General features: G+C 34.6%; 1 protein-coding gene across 1 annotated transcript in view; it reads right to left on the reverse strand.

Annotated features, from left to right (window-relative positions):
• Positions 1–2,727: 2,727 nt before the first annotated feature.
• Positions 2,728–21,946, reverse strand: part of KIFAP3 (kinesin-associated protein 3) — a 213,303-nt gene continuing 194,084 nt past the window's right edge. Inside the window, exon 18 of the mRNA XM_006887460.1 lies at positions 2,728–2,836. Within this exon, the coding sequence (XP_006887522.1) occupies positions 2,728–2,836 (109 nt within the window). The remainder of the gene's footprint in view (positions 2,837–21,946) is intronic.

A 21,946-nucleotide genomic window follows, 5' to 3' on the forward strand; every position in this document is an offset into this window, starting at 1 on the left:
AGAGTAGACTAACTTATTTAGGATATAGTGTATACCTTCCATTAGCATAAAACACTTAATTTGCAGGTCTAGACTCTGGTTACGCAAAGAGAAAAGAAGCTCTGAAGGCAGAGCAGAAATCATATGAAGGAACTGGATGAATCTTACCTTGTGAAGATGAACAAGAAGAGGACTATAATGGACCAAAAAAAAAAGTACATATTTCCTTTTTCTAACAGTTTGGGCTTATTATACCATGGATGATAATATTATTTATAATTGGTCAGCTGAACTCTCATCTGTGATGACCATTAAAGCAGCTGTTGCTTTCACATGCACTGTACCGTGTGCTTGTGGGCACTTAGGGTGACAGGGTTTGCTGTGGCACTTCGGTTGAACTTCCTGTGGAAGCAGGACTCTTCTGCCCAGTGCCTGAACAAGAGTACTCATGGCAGCATCACATCATCAGCATCTACCACATCGGCTAGAGCAAGTGATACAGAGCAAACATCCACTAGCACAGGTACTTTATGTCCATATAATTTGGATAACAGCCTAACACTTAGATGGTGGGATAAGCATGTGGCCATTTAAGATGACGTATGTGAGAGTCCTTGTATATTTAGTGGTTACATATCTGGAGAATACACGCACCAGCTGTTTATCTACTGTTTACTCTGACTCAACATGACCTTGTTAGGTACAACAGAGCTAAATGTTGCCTAGTCTGGCACCATCCTCACAATTATCACCATGTATATGTCTATTATTATAGCTTTTTTGCCAATTCCTCTCATCACAGGTGCTGTATTCCTTCACTAGCCCTCTGCTTCATCAAACCTGATATCTGCCTCTAGTGCCTAATCTCTCCTCATTGGATTCTCATAAAGAATTCTCTTTAATTTAAAATCCACGTTAGGTGGGATATTTATTTTCTACGAAATATGGAAAGCCCTGTCTCATGGTCTCAGATTCCAAGTTTATATGGATTCAAGATCCATTCCTAATTGCTTACACAGACTTTAAGCCCTAGCCTTTAGGTATCTAAAGCATTCACACAGCCTTGGTTTCAAGTGCTAACTTAACACTGTGACTCTCAAGATCTGCTCCCTCAAAATTTTCTTAGTGTTTCCCCTTCAAGCTGCCCCCCAGGTCCCCACAACCCACCCTGAAAAGCATTCCTTCAATCCACTTCTTGGGTTTTGAAACCATGGAAGCATCAGTGTATTATTTTGCTAGATGAAGCTTCATTTTTCATACTTTGTGGACATATAGCTAGGTGAGGCTATTGCTTGGAGAGGGATATGACGCTTGGAAAGATGGAGGGTCTGACAAGGAGAGAAAGACCCCCCATGAGATGGACTGACACGGGGACTTCAGTGTGTCAGAGATGATGAGGACGGCACAGGACAGGGAAGGGTTTAGGTTGGCCCTCCATAGGGTCACCATAATTTGATGGCACTTAACAACTTTTTTTTCCAGGAATAGCACTTAATATTTACATTGATTTGCAGTAGTAATTTGTATTTGCATTCATACATCCCCTAAGGAATATCTTCATACTTTTTTATACACAGCATATGGTCAAGAAAACATCTGTTAATGACATTCAAATTGGTCACTCTGACTATCCTGTCAAAGAATCAGGTTATTTTTGTGGCCTTTTCTATGCTTATAACGGAAATCAAGACAAATGAATGAGAGTAGCTGGGTAGGCCAATGACATTTTGAATTGAAGAACAGAAGCCTTGGTTTTGATCTACTTCTTCTTTCGAAATCTCATGTAATTTCTTCCATGGCAACTGCTCAAGGGGATATCCCTGGATTATAGTTATCCACTGGTTTATCAAGTATATTTTTAAACATTATAACAAGTTCTTTTTAAAACTTATTAACAATGCCTATTTTTTACCATCTAAGTTTACCTTACAAAACAGATAAAGGAGATGGGTAAGTGAGCAAAAGAAACTCTTTCTTAGTTTTCCTCAATGGATCTTACAATTAGCTCTTCCACAGTTTAAATGTCAAGTTTCAAGACCATTAAAAGGTAAATATATAATAGTCCTTTTTTATATTAGTTATTCCATGTTTTCTTTATGAAAATCAGAAAATATCAATTCAGATTGCTAAAAAGATTAGTTTTAGGTATTATAATTTATGGTCTATGTTGCACTGTTAATTGAAAACTGATCATTAATAACTTTGGGTAGGAACCCTATGGGCAAACAGAAGGAGATAAAAAGGCAACATTCATTTTACAAACCTTAAAAATAAGATATAGCATAGGAAACACTCAAGCTTACCAATGAGGAAGAAAAGCAGAAAGCACATCATTCATGCATACCATATAGAAGCTTTTAACTGCTAATGAAATGCATTAACTAAAAACACATGATTTTTATGCATTCATTTGTATTTTATGCTTCATTTTAATAGAAATTAAATTAGTCACTTAATATACATAATATGGTGTTTGTTTTCCAATCTAGTAGCTTTTCAACATTCACTTTTCAGTCTCAAGGGAAATGTAATTTAGCATCAAGTTGTGGTTTGAGTGAGCAGATCAGCGTCAACCACATTTAATACAAGACAGAAGGGATTGGAGTCAATCTGAAGCTAACAACATGGAAAAAGAAAAGAAACACAGACCCACAATAATATCAACATGCATTATTAGGCAAAGTTCAACGTTAACCCAACCCAAACAGATCTCTTGTAGGCAGAGAGTACACATGAAATGGGGTGACTTTATCGTGATCCGTAGCTGTAGTAATAAGGTTCATCAGGGCGGAATCCATACGCTGTGGCAGGGCGTCCAAGAATGCCAACCGGCTGGCCAAAGCCATCCATTCCAAGGCTAAAAAGAGAAAAAGCCATTACAACTCAGTTTTTATCATACATTTATGAAGAAAGTTGAATAAAAGCTTTAGACATCCATGATTCTCTTCCTAGCTGTTGTACTATTTCTTTTCTTAAGTTAATATAGCCATAGAAAATGTCTAATGAAACATTTACTTCTAACAATGAGTGATAAAGATGTTGGAAACCTCTATTAGATGGCGCTGTTCAAGACAAAAGAATCAGATCAGACAAGTTCCATTTAAATCATTTCTATATGGCTCTTATGGCAGAATATGAAGTCACACAATGGTAGATAAGAACATTAAAACTGTAGTAAAGTTAGTTGTGCCAATTTAAACTGTCCTTTTTCATATGAATGCATATAGGGCTAAACAAGTATTTACAGAAGTAAATCCTCATCCAGGGCTGAATCACACCTTGAGCCTATGGTTGAAAGAGAAAGACAATGATTTCTCCAAAATCTTAAAGAAGAGCTTACATTTGCAGATCTTAGATAGTACATGGCTCCTTCCTTAAATGACACTGAGACAGCATTATATTCTGGTTTATCTTATTGTAGGAATACATGAAGAGTCTAAAGATATCAGAGTTGTAAATGTTATACTTTTTAAAATTCTTTGGGCTGTAAAGAAAAATGCTTCTCCAAAGCACTTCTTAGAGATAATAGAATTGCCCAAGACTCAGCGAAATGATAAAATATTTACCTTGCCAGGCAAAGAGGGCAACCATAACATGCTCATGCATAGCTCATGCAGTGAATACAAATGAGCTCATTTCTAATCAAAGAAAACCATTTAAATGGAAAAAAAAGTAAGCTCTGGGGGAGAAAAAATATATTTAAATGATTTATTATTTGATATTACACTGGAAGGAAAGGCACTGTTCTCTTTACTAGTAAAATCTTAACATAATATTGTCCCCAACTTATCACAACTCAAAATGAGATTAAGTTGGTACACTTTGGAAGGAACTATAAAAATGCTAAGGTTTTAAATCATTTGTGTGGTGTGTTTATGTGTGGAAAGAGATAAAACGAAAGACTATCTGTAAATATACAAAATACAGTTAGGGCATGCTGTTTCTGTGAATCTACCAATAAGGGAAACAAAATTTCTGAGATCAAAGTGTTTTCATTTGTGATCTTGAAAAAAAAAATGGACTGTAATTTTAAACAGTAGGCTAAAATTTTTAAGTCTGAATTTTATTTTGAAGTAGTGAGAAATAAGCAGCCTCTCTCTGTTCCAGAGTAAATGTTATGATGAGATAGTAAGGAAATATTATTCTAGAAGTACCTTTAAAAATGTCTAGAAAATTTATGAGTGAAGATACATCTGTATTGTTTTAACGGTTAGGTAAAGATGGTGTTGAATTTTTTTTTCTACTCAAGTGCTAGTTAAAGCTATCAAATACTCATGTATGTAAATAACTTTTAATTATTCCAGAACTTATTCTATAGCTTGTGGATTACAACTCCTTTGTTACTTATCCTTCCACTTAGAATCTGCCTCTGGCCCCTTACTGGAGAGGGTAAGGCCACTCTGTTGTAGACTGAACAGCTGCAGCAGCAGCAGCCTTACAAACTCAAGTTAATCTTGTCCTTCTTTGTCAATTCTACAACTGGGGCTAAATTGAGATCTCTTTCAAGAACTTGGAAACAGAAGTATTTGGTGGATTAGAGAAGGAATCTGTAAAAACTGCCTATTCAAGTGATTTGGACAGAACAGAAAGCCTCATTGGATTTTTCAAGACTGAAATCTTTACAGAAACAGACTGCCATCTCTTTTGGTCATGGAGCAGCGGATGGGTTTGAACTGCTGACCTTCAGCTTAGCAGCCAATTACTTAAACATTATGCCAATAAGGATCCTTGAACTATCCAAAAGAAGCCTTCAAACAGAACCACTCTCAGAGGACCTCACAGTAATATGAACGTAATTCTAGCTAAAAGATGTAAATTATCCTAAGGGACTCTGTCTGCCAGATTGGCAGAAAACAGGTAGCTGCTCAGGGGCTATGACGGTAATTCAGACATTCCCTGGGGAGATGCTGACTTCTAACACCATCAGGAGGGTCTGCGCTTTTTGTTAGGCTTCTCCTAAACAAGGAAGAGGACTAGAGTTTGAGATACATACATCCAAATTGAGGAATTTTTAAAAGTTCCTATGACCAACAGGCAAAGATCTGATCATCTCTTCCCAAGTTCCTTGCCAATAGAGTAAACAAGGTTAGATATAATCCCATCTGCCTGATTAATTATACATTTCAATATAAATGAACAAATGGATGTTGTTTTAATATGCTAATCATGTTAATAATAACACACGCTCATCAGTGAAGGCAAGACAGACCCTTGCAGACTGATTATGTCTGAGCTTCTGTATCTATATGGCTCAGATCTCAACTAGTCTTTATTGTAGTAAAGATTTATTTATGTAGCCAGAGGTTCACTCAGAGATTTACGTGTGATCGTGATTCAAGTCTTTGAATTTCCATATATATTAGTGGGGGGGGGAGGGGGAGATGGTCAAAATGGTCAAAGGTGAAAGTTTGAAACCAGCTGCTAAAATGAACACTTCTGGAATTATCCTTTATGTATCACAGATGAACTTGCTGTTTAACAAAAAAAGAGTATCTGAAATATTACGGCCAGTCTGGAAGGCACTCTGAAATAGGTACTAAGTTCTTTGATATTATGAAAAATCAACTATATCTATATAGTTAATATAGTTTAAAAAAGTAAATGTGAAACAAAATAATACCTTTCTTTTCCACATTAGCCACAATATCTCATTTTGATTAATATAGCAAGAAAATGGTATTTTTCAGGATATTAAAACCTGGAAATAGTTATTCCTTTGAGATACATGGACATCTATTCTTCCCCTTTGGGGTAAGGTCCTAGCCTTGCTAATGTATAGTTTGTTTTAAAAAACCCAGAGAGCCTGAGAGAAATATTCCTTTAAATAAATGCATATAGATTCTCCATGTAACTTTTTATAGAAGAAGATATCTAAATCTCATGGTTGTTCAGTCAAAACTGACTCTTCAAGGAGTTTCTGAAGCTGTAAATCACACAGGAGGAGACTGCCCATCTTTCTCCCATGGAGCCAGCAGTGGATTCGAACTGCTAGAAAGGCTTGGCCTTTGGGTCGGCATTGTTAGGTCCTAATGGAATCACAGGAAAAATTGTTGCTATCTTGATCCAATGAGTCTGGATGTACATCAACACTATCACAGTCCCAGGTAGGGATCCTGAAATCCAAATGGCCACTGCTTTATATATAAGCATTTGTATATTTCGTTATTTTTATCAGAATTTATCCCATATCTGTACTGTGTCTCTGTATGTGAACCTTAACAAAAGTGAAAAGCTGTATGTCTCAACTAGGATATTACTGTATTCCTTAAAAAAAATGTAAGAGGGTAATTTGTGGTGTCATTTAAACTTTATCCTTGTATTTTTGGTTCTTTGAATTACAAAAATACTAAAACTTAGTTAATGTCTTCTTGAAAATACAAAATTCTAGTCCAAATAAAAAGGATTACCACTTATTGTAAAAAGATATCTAAGATAGGTAAGGCCAACAAATCAGTTTACTAGGTTTTATTTCTAAGAACAATTACTTCTAGGTACCTAGAAAGAGGTCAGATTTTATATATATATATATATATATAAACACATCTAGAATTTATTTGTGAACAAATTTAGAACTCTACTTTGCATTCAAGAAGATCAGATTATTTTGAATGTTGATAAGGCTTCTAATAAAGTCTCAATGGCATTTATAACCTTGAGGTGATCCATGAAGGGAAATCCTGACATGTAGCGAAGTGCTTGCATGCAGCACACTACATACAAGGCAATGGCAGCCAGTAAGGATTCCTAGGCATTCTCAGGCTCTTAGCACATTTTTGTGCCAGAGTGGACACTCCTGGAGAAAGGGAAGAAAACCACCTACCTCTGCTGTTTGGGAGGCTTAATTAGTGCATGTTTGTAAAGCACTTTGAAATCCTTGGATGAAAAGTGCTGCATAAGCGAAAAGTATCATTATTTTATTAAAATGATGTAAAAGCAACACAATTTTTTGTCAAAGACATTTCTAAGTCATTAATATGAATAAAGAGCAAATAATGTATACATTAGTGGGGGGAGGGAGGGTGACACGGAGAGAGAAAATTAAAGCAGAATTCTTTGCCTTGACAACCTTTTTTGAAATAATTGTGACTACACATCAATGCACAATATTCTTGGCAGGTCTACCCAGCTCCGGTTTGAATACTTCCAGGGGTGAAAAGGTCAAGGCAGTTCATTCCATTTATGGACAAGTCAACTTCTGGAAAGTTATTTCTGAAAGTGGCCTGAATTCCATTTTTCAGTCCTAGAATACATTCTCAAATTATGGAAGAAGTCTGGTTCATATGACATGACTGCTTCACAACTTTCTTTTATTCACTCTTTATAATATGGTCTCCAAAATCTCTACTATCTCATGTGCTTTCTAAATAACTTGGATGTTTTTCAGAGCTTATTTTAAAACAAGAAAGCAAAATTATTATGCTATCTATGACACAGTTTGGAAGGAAGAGTGACATCCACTTCCGTAATAGCTTGCCTCCGGAAACCCTATGAACCTGGAGAGAGGATGAGAGACACACAGCGTTGAGGACTCTCCTTCATAGGGTTGCTATGAAGTCGCCTGCGACTCAACAGCACTTAACAACAACAACAACAACATGACATGGTATGAAACCGGTACAAAATACACTCAGATCATATTATAGCCCTCTATTAATGGAAGCTAAAATGCTATCAAATATAAATAGGAGTGTTAAGTGAGCAAACACATGGAAAAAATGCTCGAAACTGCTAGGTATTGGAAAGATGCAAATCAGAACAGCAATGAGATCTCATGTCACCCCAACTGTAATATAAAAGTTAAACAGGGCAGCAAAAGAATGCCGGTGAAGATGTGGAGAGATTGGATGTCTTGTAAACCACTGGTAGGGATGGAAAATTGTACAAGGGCAGTATGGTGCTTCCTCAGAAAGTTGGAAATAGAATTACCATTTGAATTAGCTATCCCACTATGTGGACTATACCACAAAGAAATTAGAGCTGTGACACAAACAGATAAATGCACAATCATGTTTACGGCAACATTATTCAGAATAGCAGAGATGGAAACTGCCCAGGTGCTCATCACCAATTGAATGGATAGGGAAATTATGAACATTCACACAATAGGATACTACATAGCATTGAAGAATAAAGAATTTGTAAAACACTAGACAATGTGGATGAGTTTTGAAGACATTATGCTGAGTCACAAAGGGACAAATACTGCATAAGCCCATTGCTGTAATAATAGGATTGAGATGGGAGGGAGAGGAAGCACAGAAAAAGAATAGATGATGAATACTGGACTAGGATTAGTGAAATGAAGGATATTCTAAAAGGACTGGATGATTGGGAACTATATGTATGGCAATTATTTTTCCAAGGGAAATTGGGTGGGGGGAAGAAGGAAAATGTGCATGAATGAACAAATAATAAACAAAAATTCTAAACAAATAATATGGGTGGGAAAAACAGGAAGATTTCTCCAGTGCTACTTTTGATTTCATGAAAGCTGGTACCAAGGGTGTTAATTGTGCACCTGTATAAGATGAAATAATAGACAATTTCAATCTTTTCTCCATCTATCATTATGTTGGCTATTGGCCCAGGCCTTTCATTTTTTGATACTGAGATGTAGTAATCCATACTGAAGGCTGTGGTCCTTGATCTTCGGCTGTAAACTGCTTCAAAGTCTATCTAAATGTCTGCAATATATATAATATCCACTAGATGGAGAGCTTGTCTTACCACCAAATATCATATAAATATTTTTTAAAAGCAATAGTTACTGATTATAAACTTCTAGCATATTTAACATTGATAGAATATGGTTTCAATTGATTTCTCAGATAATAAATGTCTTAATTTTATAAATGTGAAATATTTTAGAACAAAAAAATAATTTTTTTTCATTGATATATTTTATGAATGTTGGCATATGAAAATGATAGTCTATAAAGAAAATATGCTGATTATCTTGGACACTGAACAATTTTATTTTCATGCATATTAATGTACTATTTAAAGGGTAGTGTCTAAAATTTTCTCTAAACTTGTCAAAAGTATCTTGTTTATATATATTTAAATGTAAAAAAAATACATGCTAAGTTACTCAAAGGTATTACTGCTTTGGACCTCAACTTCTGTGTAATTGAGAAAACAAAATTCAAAAGAAGAGAAGACTTTTAATAAGTTTCATCAGTATAAACTTTAACTATCATTGTTGTTGTCTGCCATCAAGTCAGGCCTGCAGCTGATCCTCCAGTGGGTTTTCAAAGGCAGTTAACTGTATAGCAGGAGACTGCTCATCCTTCTCCTGCAGAACAGCTGGTGGCTTTGAGTTGGGTGTCTTTGGGATTACAGTGCAGCTTTTTACCACTAGATCACCAGAGCTGCCTAACTGCCATTATTGTTCATTTATTGTTTTGTCTTTTATATACATAATTACTAATTTTACTTTTAGTATAAAAGTAAAATTAGTAATTATGTATATAAAAGATGAAAAATACTAATGGGCTAAAAGGCATAAGAAATTATTTTCAATGCAATAAAACTAATTATTTTTAAAGAAATCAAGGATAAGTAATAAAATCATATGAAGAGTGAAAGGTTCTATTTAAAAAATCAAAATAATCCAAATGAATGATGTCAGTTTGAGGACTAAGGTGTATCTGATTCAGACCATAGTCATTATGACCACTTGCTATGCATCTGAGAGCTCGACAGTGAATAAGGATGACAGAAAAAGAACACCTTTGAGCTGTGGTGTTGGAGAAGAGCACTGAACATCCTATGGACCACCAAGAGAACAAACAGATACGTCTTGGAGAGCATGCAACCGGAGTGCTCTTTGGAGGCCAGAATGATGAGGCTTCACCTTACACTTTGGGCATGTTGCTAGGAGGTGCTATTCCTTGGAGATGAACATGATGCCGGGCCATGAAGAGTGGAGGGTCAGTGAAGGAGAGGAAGTCCCTTAACCAGGTGGACTGACATAGTGACTGATGCAATGGGCTCTTGTGTGTCAGGAAGTGTGAGGATGGTGCAGGATAGAACAGGGCTCATATCTTTTGTTCACAGGGTCACTTTAAGTCGTACTCAACAGCACCTAACAATAACAATATTTAAATCATTAACTAAATATTTATTTATATATAAATACACACACACACACACACCCTCTCCCCCCAGCACACACCAAGAACAACTGGTCCTGAGGAGAAAAAAAAATACTATGCTGGAAATAGATCCTTTTAATTTAGTTATGTTGTATGCTGTTAAGTCAGAACCAATTGACTCAGCTTATTATCTACTCAGTTTTCAGAGGCTGTAAACTGCCTTGAAGCAACTGGTGGTTTTGAAACATGTGCCTTTGGGTTGGCTGCACAACTCCTTACCCTCTAGGCCATGAATGTTCCCTCTGTTATAACATTAGATAAAAACAGATTTGAATTAATGATGGCAGAAGCATGTGTTAAACATTTCAAATTTACTTTGAGGACTATAAGAAATCCCATTTCATCACTCTCCTAATATTATTTGATTTATACTTCTTATATCTTCTACTCTGTCATTTAATCCATCTCCAGTCTCCCTTAATAATTACAGGTTTTGTGTTGAGAAACTGTAGTTAGTACCTTTTCATATTATGTCTCTGCATTCTGTTTTCTATTCCTTTGCATTAGTTGAATGCCACAGTCCCATTAAAATACTTATACTGACTTTGAGTATCTCAACTCTGCTTAATGCAGCTGATGATTCTCCTTCACGACAGTGTTCTGTAATTCATGTGTTCTGTAATTTTTCATTGTATCCAAATCCAGGTTTGTTTGTTTTCTTATTTGTCTGTTGGTCTTGGGGCTGTGGAAATATTTCTACAGAGTGGTTCTGTATTTGTTTATAAGTTATCAAGACTCTGGCAGTTTCACCATCCTGAATCAATTTGAATGGTAATTTCTTGACTTGAGGTTCCCTGAATTAGATGTATAGAATAAACTCTAAACCCACTCACGTGCATGCAGTCAGTTTGTGGTTTTACTCATGGGTGACTATCCTCTCCTACCTGAGGCAAGTTTTGGCCACTTTTCTGGGCTAGTGTATTAAACCGCCTCTCTCTCTTCAACTGATGAGAAAAATCAGCTCTTTAAAGCTGTAGGTTTTGCACAGGGAAATTACAATTAGTTTCACTTTCCTATACCATATAAAAAGGATATAGTTAAAAAATCCTGTGGGTATTTTCTTCTCTCTGCCCCACCCCCACCTTGAGGTGTTCTTTATCTCTTGTGAATTTACAATGTTACATTTTGTCCACCATTTCTAGATATTTATAGAGTAGGGGGCTTGTCTAAATTATTAGCTTAGCCTACTATCTGGCTTCAAGTTCTGTGAATTCAAGGAATAAATTTATAAATTTGTATTTCTGCTACTCAAAATTTTCTTTATTGACGAGAACAATGAATAAAAAAGTAATCTGAGAAATAAAAGCTTTTTCTTCTGTTTTTCCTCATTTGTTGCAATTAACAGGAAAAAAATTAATAGGCACTAGTGGAAGTTGTCAGATAAAGATTACTTAAGTAAACATTTGCTTAACCTTATAACAGAGTCAGGCTTTTTATTGTAAGCCAGATACAGTCTAGTCATCCTTATATTTATTTTTTTTTCTTCAGAATTCTATTTTATTTTTTATTATTTTTATTTTATAATGGTTTGAATATAAAATTTGTATACACTGTGTTTCACACTATCTTTCATTCACAGTGTTTCATGCAAGCATTTCCGTTCATTATGTTATATAAAATTAACCACCATTGAATAACTTATACTTCTTCAAGTTTGTGTAAGGACTTCTTGAAGTTGGCAGTCTTATAACATCAAGCAATGCCTCATTTCACACCACCAAATGTTAAAGGAACTTACTGAGTTGCTTAAATAACCCCTGGGTCAATAAACTGAGTCATTAGCACCTTCTTTGGATAACTTTTTGTCTGTTACTGGTTCAACATTTATATAATTTGTCATAATACCTTGGTTTTTAAGTTCCAAAAATTATGACTGTAGGCTTAGTGTAGAGAATATCATGTAAGTAAGCAATGTTTTTCCACTGGCATGAGAAAAATGGATGGTGTACTGTCTGGTACTGAGTGAGTTAAAGCCTGAACACCACAACTAATTACTATGTAATGCTAACCTTAGTTGCTCGTTCATTTTGAGACTCTTTAAAATATGAACTGTGTATTTTACCCCTATGCACTCTCTTAATGATTTGTTTTTTTAGACTGAAATCACTTCCAGCCATCAGTTATACTCTTGGTCTTTACATATGCACTTCTCCGAGCACAAATATTTCTTTTTCCTATTGGTCTGCCAGCCCTGTCAGAGCAAATTTCACTTTAAACTAAATGCTATGATACTTAAAACCTCTTGGATTACTCAGGCTGCTAGTGTGATCTATGACCTTCCAAAAATGACAGCTGAACTTTCCAATTTGCTTATACTGCTTGGGGATCTAGAAAGCACATGCCAAAGAGGAAAATGTTTCTGATGTTGAACAGAGAGGAAAGTTCTGTACGAGGTGGGGGAAGGAGACTATTAAGTATTGAAAAATACTAATAAGAAATGAAAAGAAACTAAACATGCTGTAAAATACAAGACCTCAAACATAATTCAAAAGTTAATGCTAGTACTAAAAACTCTTTAGCTCAGTTAGAATGTGAAAAATGATCTTCAGGTACTGAAATTCAAGCGCCAACCAGAATCTTAAAGTAATAAAATGCTATGAAAATGAACAAGTTCAGGAGATGGAAGTGAATCTAAAATGATCATGAGTACTATAGAAAATGGGTCACATGAATTCTCCATCTTTCTTTATAAATCTGACAAAAATTATGTATGAATAATTAAAGAGGCAGTAAGTCCACCCACCAAGTGGGCTACTCCTATTGATATATTTTTAATAAACAGTATCTCTTAAATAAAAAGTTTCTGTTAAGTCTCTGTCTTAAAACTCATGTCTTCAAAGCTCTTAAATAAATACTATAGTCTGGCAATATTTTGGTATACTTCTCAAACTTCTAATTTTCTTTTACAACCTAAGTGGTAGGCTGATGTTTTTCTTAAAATCTTACATAGTTACCCAAAGAAAAAATGTAATACGAAGTTTCTAACTTATGTCTCAAAGTCTACTAATTCACTTATTTGTCTCAATGTTTTTAAGGCTAAACCACATATTTTAAGCATGAAAATATTTATTTTAAAATGGATAAGGGTGAAAGTTTGATATCTTGATCCTAAATTAATTTCATAACTACAGTAAAAGGTATTTTTGTGACTTAATATTAAAAACACTCTTAAAGATTTATGTTGGATAGGATTAGAATACTTTTTTGCTTATAAATTCAAGAATTTTAATAATTAATAAAGGTTAGATACATATTTAATATTCACTACAGCACTTTTGGAAGCAGGAATGGCATCTACTTTCAAAATAGCTTGCCTCTAGAAACTCAATGAACGTGGAAAAATGATGAAAATTATACAAGTGGTCAGGTCTTTAATTCATAGGGTCGCCGAGTCATCTATGACTTGACAGCACCTAACAACAACAATAACAATAGAGCATTCAGAGTCTTAGAATAGTGTGTAATACTCTGACATTACATTTAGTACTTGAAGAACAGGCACTAAAAGAAATCTCTACACTTAAATTCATAAACTTTCTTGGTATTTGATAATAAGTTTGACTGCTACATAATTGGATTTATTTTAAAAAGTAAATTCATTTCCTAATTATGTCTAAGGCAAATTTTAGGATGTCAAGATAAGGATTAAATGATTTAAGTAATTTTGATCGACTAGATTATAAATCTGCTGCTGCTGAAACAAGGTATTTCATTATTATCTTCACAGAACAAGGCTAAGTACCCTTTGGGCAAAGACTGTACTGAAACAAATTCACTATAAATAAATGGCAATGTGAAAAAAGTATATGATTCTAACAATTATTTTTCTGACATGGACTCTATTACCATATTTTAAATTAAAATTATTATTTCAAAGCAGCATAAAGAAATACCATTGTCTCTTTCTGAAATCAGTAACATACAAGGACAGTTTTCTTAAAACTTAAGAACTTAAAATTTATTATGTTTATTAAATTTAGCAAAATAACACATGAAATTATCAGAATGCTAGAATTTTACTAAAGCTGATGGGCTACAATAATCTCAAAACCGTAAGATCTGGATGTGATTTCTGTCTTTACTGAGAAAACATATCTCAGTGTACACCTGTACCTTTCTTTGGCATAACTTTCCTCCATGTAAAATAAGAATACCATTCTATTTTAACATCTCTATGTCTTTATTCTAAGTCTCTACCAAGAATAGTAGTTACTCCTACTGCATATATTTGATGTTGTTATTGTAATTGATGTATGAAAATCATGTTGGAGTCTTCCCTAAAAAATGCTTAGGAAATTCTGGTTCATGCCATATAATCTAGAAAGTGAAAAGATACTCTATTATACTTGACATGTTTCTTACACATGCTTTCTGTTTGTTTTACAGGGCTCTTACATAATTCATAGAGATTTATACCTACACATAGGCATACTAATTGTTGTTTCACTAAAATAATGCCATAGCCAATCATACCTTCCTTTCACCATAGTGAAACTGGACTGCTTGTTTAGCAAGGTTATTCAATCAAAACCTCTCAGATTGTGACATAATTAACACAAACGATAGTACACCTTCATAGATGAAAAAATACTAAGACCATCTCTTTACATGATTTTTTTAATCTTATTTTCTATTCAATGTGTTTATTTTGGAAGAAGTAAATCAAGGATAAGATTTTTCGTTATCTGACACAAGTCATCAGTTTCCACACTGCACACATTCCTAGATTCAGGTTTACAGTTGTGGCTTCTCTTAGAAAAGGGCATAGATCATGGAAATGTTTAGGGTGCAGTATTTTCACTTTCTGATGTTCACATGGTCTTTGGGGTTGTTCCAACTTGACAACCTGGAACTTATAAGCAAAACTGGGCAACTATGAGTAGAATTCTTCAGAGAGATTAATATGTACTATGTATTTTTGAAATTATTTTATGTGGGTTTTAGGCAGAAATCTAAACTAGAATACAGGTACATCTATACTAGTCATTTCAAGTATGCAGAACAAAAGTGGCTACAAACTGACTGAATTTAAAATGACTGTAGTGCTCACTTACTGATGGCAAACAGACCTTCTTGTCCCACAGTATCGGGGGAGGAAAGGCAAGATATAATTGTAAGAACCTGTAAATGTTTTTGCTTTTCTCTATAATGTATGTAAGTGACAAATTAAAATACAATATTTATACAGGCTTTTAACACTCACAACACTCTTTTTAAAAAAAAACCTCTTTTAGATTTTTGAGAATTCCTGTTTATTTACTACCTTAAAGGAGAGCTCAGCATGAAATTTAAATACCCATAAAAATACAACGTTATGGGATAGCCTTTATCAATCTGAAAAGATGTAATTTAAAAGTTACCACTGCAATTAAAAAATTTACTTGCCTAACCATGTTCACAGAAGTCTCCTTCCATCCTTTCCCATCTGAGAGGCTCTAAATTAGTCACTGAAATAGTATCCAAACAGATCTGGATTTCTTTTAAAGATTATATTGCCTTTTAATTTTGTACAGGCCAATATGAAAATGCTTTGTTTTGACTGAAAAAACCTGAAATGAAAAGAATTTCTGAAAAAGTGGGATCTATCAAGCATAGATATAATTTGTTTTTTTATTTTTATTTTATTATTATTTTTTTTTGTGCATGTACCGTTAAATCAGATCTGACTGGTATAGGAGGAGATCGTCCCTCCTTCTCCAGCAGAGCATCTCGTGGATTTGAACTGCGTACTTCTGGGATTGCAGTGCAGCTTCTTGCCAATAGGCCACCAGAGCTTGCCTATAGATTAGTAAAAGTTAAAATCATTCTAAAAATGGTATATAAGGGGGAAAAGAAGCAGAAAAATTACATATAAAAATGTTATTCTACTTGAGATCAAATATGGACTTGTGAGCAGAGAAAAAAGATTAAGTCAGGAACTTATGTTCTTGCTTACTAGTCAATTAAAAACTTCTAGTTTTTACGTAAGCCAACACATATACACACCTTTTATGTACACCAATAACAAACCTGACTAATAGAATTGGCAAGAAGCTGTGCTGTAATCACTAAGGCATGCAGTTTGAATCTACCAGCTGCCCCACAGGAGAAGGATGGGCAGTCTCCTCCTTTGTGATTAACTGCCTCTGAAAACCTATCTGAGGATCAACTATGGGTTGATTCTGACTCTATGGTACACAACAACAACAACAACAGAAGTATAAAGGGAGCTCTGGTGGCCCAGTGGCAAGAACCTGTGCTGGAATGTTGAAAGAATGCAGTCTGAATCCATCAGCTGCTCTGGGGAAGAAGGATGGATAATCTCCTCCAATGCAATTAATTGCCTCAGGAAAACCCACTGGATGATCAGCTATGGGTTGGTTCCAACTTGATGGTACACAACAATGACAAAAACAATGGAAGTATAAAGTCTAGAAAATGAGACAAAAAGCACTTGAAAGTAATTTTTATTCATGGTTATACTTATTTTTCTGAAGTATATCTGAGTTTAGCTGTTGTTGTTAGTTGTATCAAGTCAACTAGTACTTTTTTAGCAATCCTACAAACAGCAAATCTAAACCCTTCCCTGGAAGTTCTAATACATACTAAAATATTGGCCTAGGATTCACATGGGTACATCTATAGGATATACCCCATAATTAATCTCCTTACCTTCTATTATCTCCTGTATTTTCATAGAATAATAAATGGGAGTTTATTACCTTTTCTTTTTAAATGGGAAATCCAGGTGCATTTTCACAAATTCTTTGTTATCTAATTCTTCTAATGAAAATTCTATTTACAAGAATTTATGAATAGCTGTAATAACAGTTTTATAAGGAGTTCAACGACTACTGGTTCCATTGATTTATCTATCTAGCCATCTTCCAATTCATTTTATGTAATAAGAAAGGTCACTTTATGACTTAGTAAATCTTTCTGTCCATGAGATGCAGTGGGGGACACAAGAAATCAGCATTTATAGCAAATGTCTTGGTACAAAAGTACTTTATAAATCTCATAAGCATTAAAATTACATATTGTAGGAAGTTAATGTGTTTCTAAATAAGAACTATCTTTATTAGAAAGCCGCAACAAGCTCCTTGTTTGAGCTAATCTTTCCAAACTGTTTATTATTATAATGAAGCAACTGAACTCAAGTAAATTACCAGACCATTAAGTACGTGTTTTATTAAATAGCTTACATAATTTAAGAAGTTCTATTTCAATAATATTGCCACTGTTGAGTACTGCCCTGCTTAGCTTAAAATACTATAAACTTAAATCTATAAATCTATTTACTTTTTCTTAAAAGTCTTCAATATATTAAATTGCGTCTTTTCTGTAAGAAAATACTGAAAATCTATGCTTTTGTAACAAAAGCAAGTTAGTGAATAACAACACTGCAAGTAGCATTCTTAAATATATATGAATAATATTAAGAAAAATATGGAAATAATTTTTGAGATTTGCTACTGGAACTTTACACACACACAGACACTTTTAATCAATGTTCAGAGATAACATCAAAGTCGGCAGGTACAAATAGAATACTACTGATGCTCAGGTTCTGAGGCTATATTAAAATAAATACACTCTAACAGTATTAAAAAGGATTAATATCCATTCCTAAGCCTGATGAATACTATGATGCTTATATAATCATCAAAGCTACATTAAGGAATAACAAACACACTTTACCAAAGTAAACATTCAGATGGCAAACAAACACATGAAAAAGTGTTCAAAAGCCCTAGCTCTAAGAGAGATGCAAATCAAAACAACTATGAGATATCATCTCACCCCAGTCAGAATAGCAAAATTCAACAGAGTAGCAAACAACAAATGCTGATGAGGTTGTGGAGAAACTGGAACCCGTATTCACTGCTGGTGGGACTGTAAAATAGTGCAACAATTGTGGAAGGCAGTATAGCACTTTTTCAAAATGTTGGAAATAGAAATACCATTTGACCCAGCAATTCGACTTCTGGAAATATATTCTAAAGAAATCAGAACGGCCACCCAAACAAATAAATGTACACCCATGCTTATTGCTGCATTGTTCACAAAAGCAAAGAGATGGAAACAACCCAAGTGCCCCTCAACAAACAAATGAATAGAAAAGCTGTGGTATATTCACACAATGGAAAACTATGCAGCACTGAAAAACAAGGAACTCATGAAATAATATACAAAACGGTGACCCTGGAGGACATTTTGCTGAGTGAAATATCTCAGTCACAAAAGGACAAATACTGCCTAATACCACTGTTATAAAACAGAACTGACATGAGAGGGTACTTGTATTTCCAAGTTCCATCGAAATGACTGTCACTTAAAAAGATAACTGAATAATGTTTTACGTACGTGATGACAATACTACATATATGTACCTTGACGATATTTCCATTTTATACTTTGTAAACATAATCTGTTATCACAAAGACGTTTCTAGGTAAAAGACGAGGGAATCTTTGGAAATAGCAAGGCCACTGATTAAGATCTGATAACAAGACAAAACCAAGATCAAGAAAATATTTTATGAAAGTGTGTAGTAGAATTTGAGGCATTACTACAAAACTTTTACTCCTTAAAAATACAAATGTTTATAATTTTCTTATTATGTCACCATTTCCTATGTAACTTTGAAGAAAGTGCTCTGGTGATATTACCTTAAATATTCTTAAAACAAATTCTCCCTGATGTTTTAAGTACAGAACACAACACAGTCAGAAGAAAAAGTATTTATAGCAAGTCACCAATAACACTGACTATAACTAAAATTTCTGACCTCTGTGAATATTTCTACTTAGTTTTCTCCATTAAAAATCTCTGAATATATTATAATTTCAAACACTAAGTTAGCAAGAGAGAATACTTTAGCAATGTGGTAGTATATGCTATAGTAAAATTTCTTAATTACAAAGCTAAGTACCTTCATTGTCTAAAATATAACAATTCAAAGACCAATTATTATCTTATTTAGATTATTAAACATTTTAAATTTAGCATAATTTCCTATCAATAATGCTATAATATAAGCCTTTCAGGAACCTCAAAAGAAAGAAAATGAAGTAAGCTATAAAACAACTTTAGAATATAATATTTAATCTTAGTTTCAAAACTGCTTTATCTCTGTAGGTATACACACGTACATTTATATATAAAGTCTTTTGATTATGTATTTAGTATTAAGTTTGAAATTTGAAATGGTAATGAAATAAAGATAAATAAAAACCTAAGAAAATATAAAAAATAAAGTTAACACTGAAAATTATAAAATAAAGCACAGGGAAATGATTAAGACATTGGTGTTTTTGAAAACGGGTGGTGACCTTCACCATTTACTTACTAAATCAACCATCTATAGACACTCTATCCTATGCCAGGCATTATGGATAAAACCTTGATTAAGATAGTTAAAGTCCTTGCCTTGTTCTTAAAACCATATTCTTGTGGAAAGAGACTAATTAATACTGACATCTCTACCTTCATCCCAGGAATGAGTAAATGTACACTAAAACTAAATTCAAGTTGGTTCTTTCTCATAGTGACTCTCCATTGGGTTTTTAAAGCTGTAAGTCCCAAGAGGAGAAGACTGATCTCAACAGGAAAAGACTGCCCATCTTTCTCCTACACAACAGCTGGTGGATTTGAACTACCAGAGACATGCAGCTCTTGGGCTAACAGAGCATCTCTACAGACTACATCACCAGAGCTCCCTAAAGTGAATAAGGTGACATATGCCTCTACTCAGAATATTATTGCTTTTTAATTTTTGACTCATGTACTTTTAACTTGTTAGTTAAATTTGTGTCTTCTAGGCTGCAACACTTCCATGATACACCTTAAAGGATATGAACATGTATGGCTAAGCACAATTGATAACAGTGCATCTAAATTCCAAAATCAATCTCCATAATAGTCTATGTGTTTCGTACTGCCAAAGGGGCCCTTTAGAGTAGTGAGAGAAGATCTTCACCCTGAAATCCACAGCATCCCTTTTCAGCAGGAAGTAGCTAAGAGAATATGCCATCCCCTTTTCCTTATGACTCAGGGTGAAGTCTCTCTCAGGGAGGAGTGATAGGGAATGGCAAAGGACACACTGACAAAGGAGATTAATCAGAACTGGCTTTGACAAGCACTGTGGCAACGGGACAATTAAAACAGACATTCGGGAGCGGGGAAGAAGAACGAACTGGGGAGGAGGGTAGAGAAAACAGTGCAACAATGAATGAATGAAAACCCCAAATCTCTGTAAATGTTCACTAAAACTAATAAAATTTAATAATAATTAAAAACATTTAATTCATCAAGATCAAGTAGGATTAATAACAGGTACATAAGGATACATAAGAAAAACCATCAATGTAATTCACCACATTATGATCCTAGCAATTGATGCAGAAAAGGCATCTGACAAAATCCAATACCTCTTCCTGATTAAGACACTCAGAAAAACAGAAATAGAAAGGAATTTCCTCAACAGTGTGAAAAGTATATATGCAAAGCTGTATTTGAGGTACTTGCTAGAGCAATATGACAAGATAAAAAAAAAAGGCAAGCAGATTGGCAAAGAGATGGTTAAACTGTCATTATATGCAGATGATGATAGTGTACACAAAACCCCCAAGAACTCAACAACAACAAAAACCTATAAGAGCTAGCAGACCAAGTTAGTAGGGTGGCAGGATATAAGATCAGTACCCAAAAGTCAGTGGGTTTAGTCTACAATAACAGGGAAAACTCAAAGAAGGAGACCAAGAAAGTAATATAATTTACAATTTGTTGTTGGTAGGTGCTATTGAACTGAGTATGACTCATAGCAACCCAGTGAACTCTGTCCTATCCTGTGCCATTCTCACACTTCCTGACACACTAAAGCCCATTGCAGCAGTCATTGTGTCAATGCACCTGGCTGAGAATCTTCCTCTTCTTCACTACTCTCCACCCTTCCAAGTATGTCCCTCTCCAAGGAATAGCTCCTCCTATCAGCATGCCTGAAGTATGTGAAGTGAAGCCTCATCATCCTTGCTTCCAACAAGCACTCTGGCTGCATTCTCTCCAAGACACATTTATTTGATCTTTTGGAAATCTATGGGATGTTCAGTGCTCTTTTCCAACATCACAACTTAACAGCATCAATTCTTCTATTATCCCTTGTCCAGCTCACAGATGCACCTGTTAAGTGACTGGAAGGACCACAGCATGAATGTGAGGCACCTTAGTAATCAAAATGACATCATTATTTCTTAATAATTTGGAGCAGTTCCTAACTGCAGACTTTCCCAATGCAATGTTTCTTGATTCTCTGACTGCTAGTACCAAGCGTGTTAACTGTGGATCCAAGTAAGATGAAGTTTTTGACAGTTTCAATCTTGTTCAGTGGTAAGAATCTTTGTTTTCTTGACATCGAGATACAATTAATATTGAAGGCTATATTCCTTGACCTTCTACAAGTGTCTCAAATTGAGATACTTGGGAATGACCCTACCTAGAGACACAAAAGACCTGTACAAAAAAACCTCCAGAATACTTATGTGAGAAACAATAAAAGACCTAAGTAAATGGGAAAATATAACCTGTTCATGTACAGGAAGACTCAACACAGTGAAAATGATATTTCTACCAAAAGCAATCTATATGTTCAATGCAATCCCAATAAATAATATCAAACTGAATACAAATAAGAATACCAAATTCATTTTTCAAGGAGATCAAAAGTGAAAGTGTTATTTGGAGAAGAGAGAGATCCCAAATAAACAAAGCACTTCTGAAAAACAAAAATGAAGTGGAAGGCACAGCACTCCCTGGCCTCAAAACCTACTACA

This window comes from Elephantulus edwardii, unplaced genomic scaffold (assembly GCF_000299155.1).
Source record: "Elephantulus edwardii isolate Elephantulus edwardi_28Jun2011 unplaced genomic scaffold, EleEdw1.0 scaffold00057, whole genome shotgun sequence".
Lineage (NCBI taxonomy): Eukaryota > Metazoa > Chordata > Mammalia > Macroscelidea > Macroscelididae > Elephantulus > Elephantulus edwardii.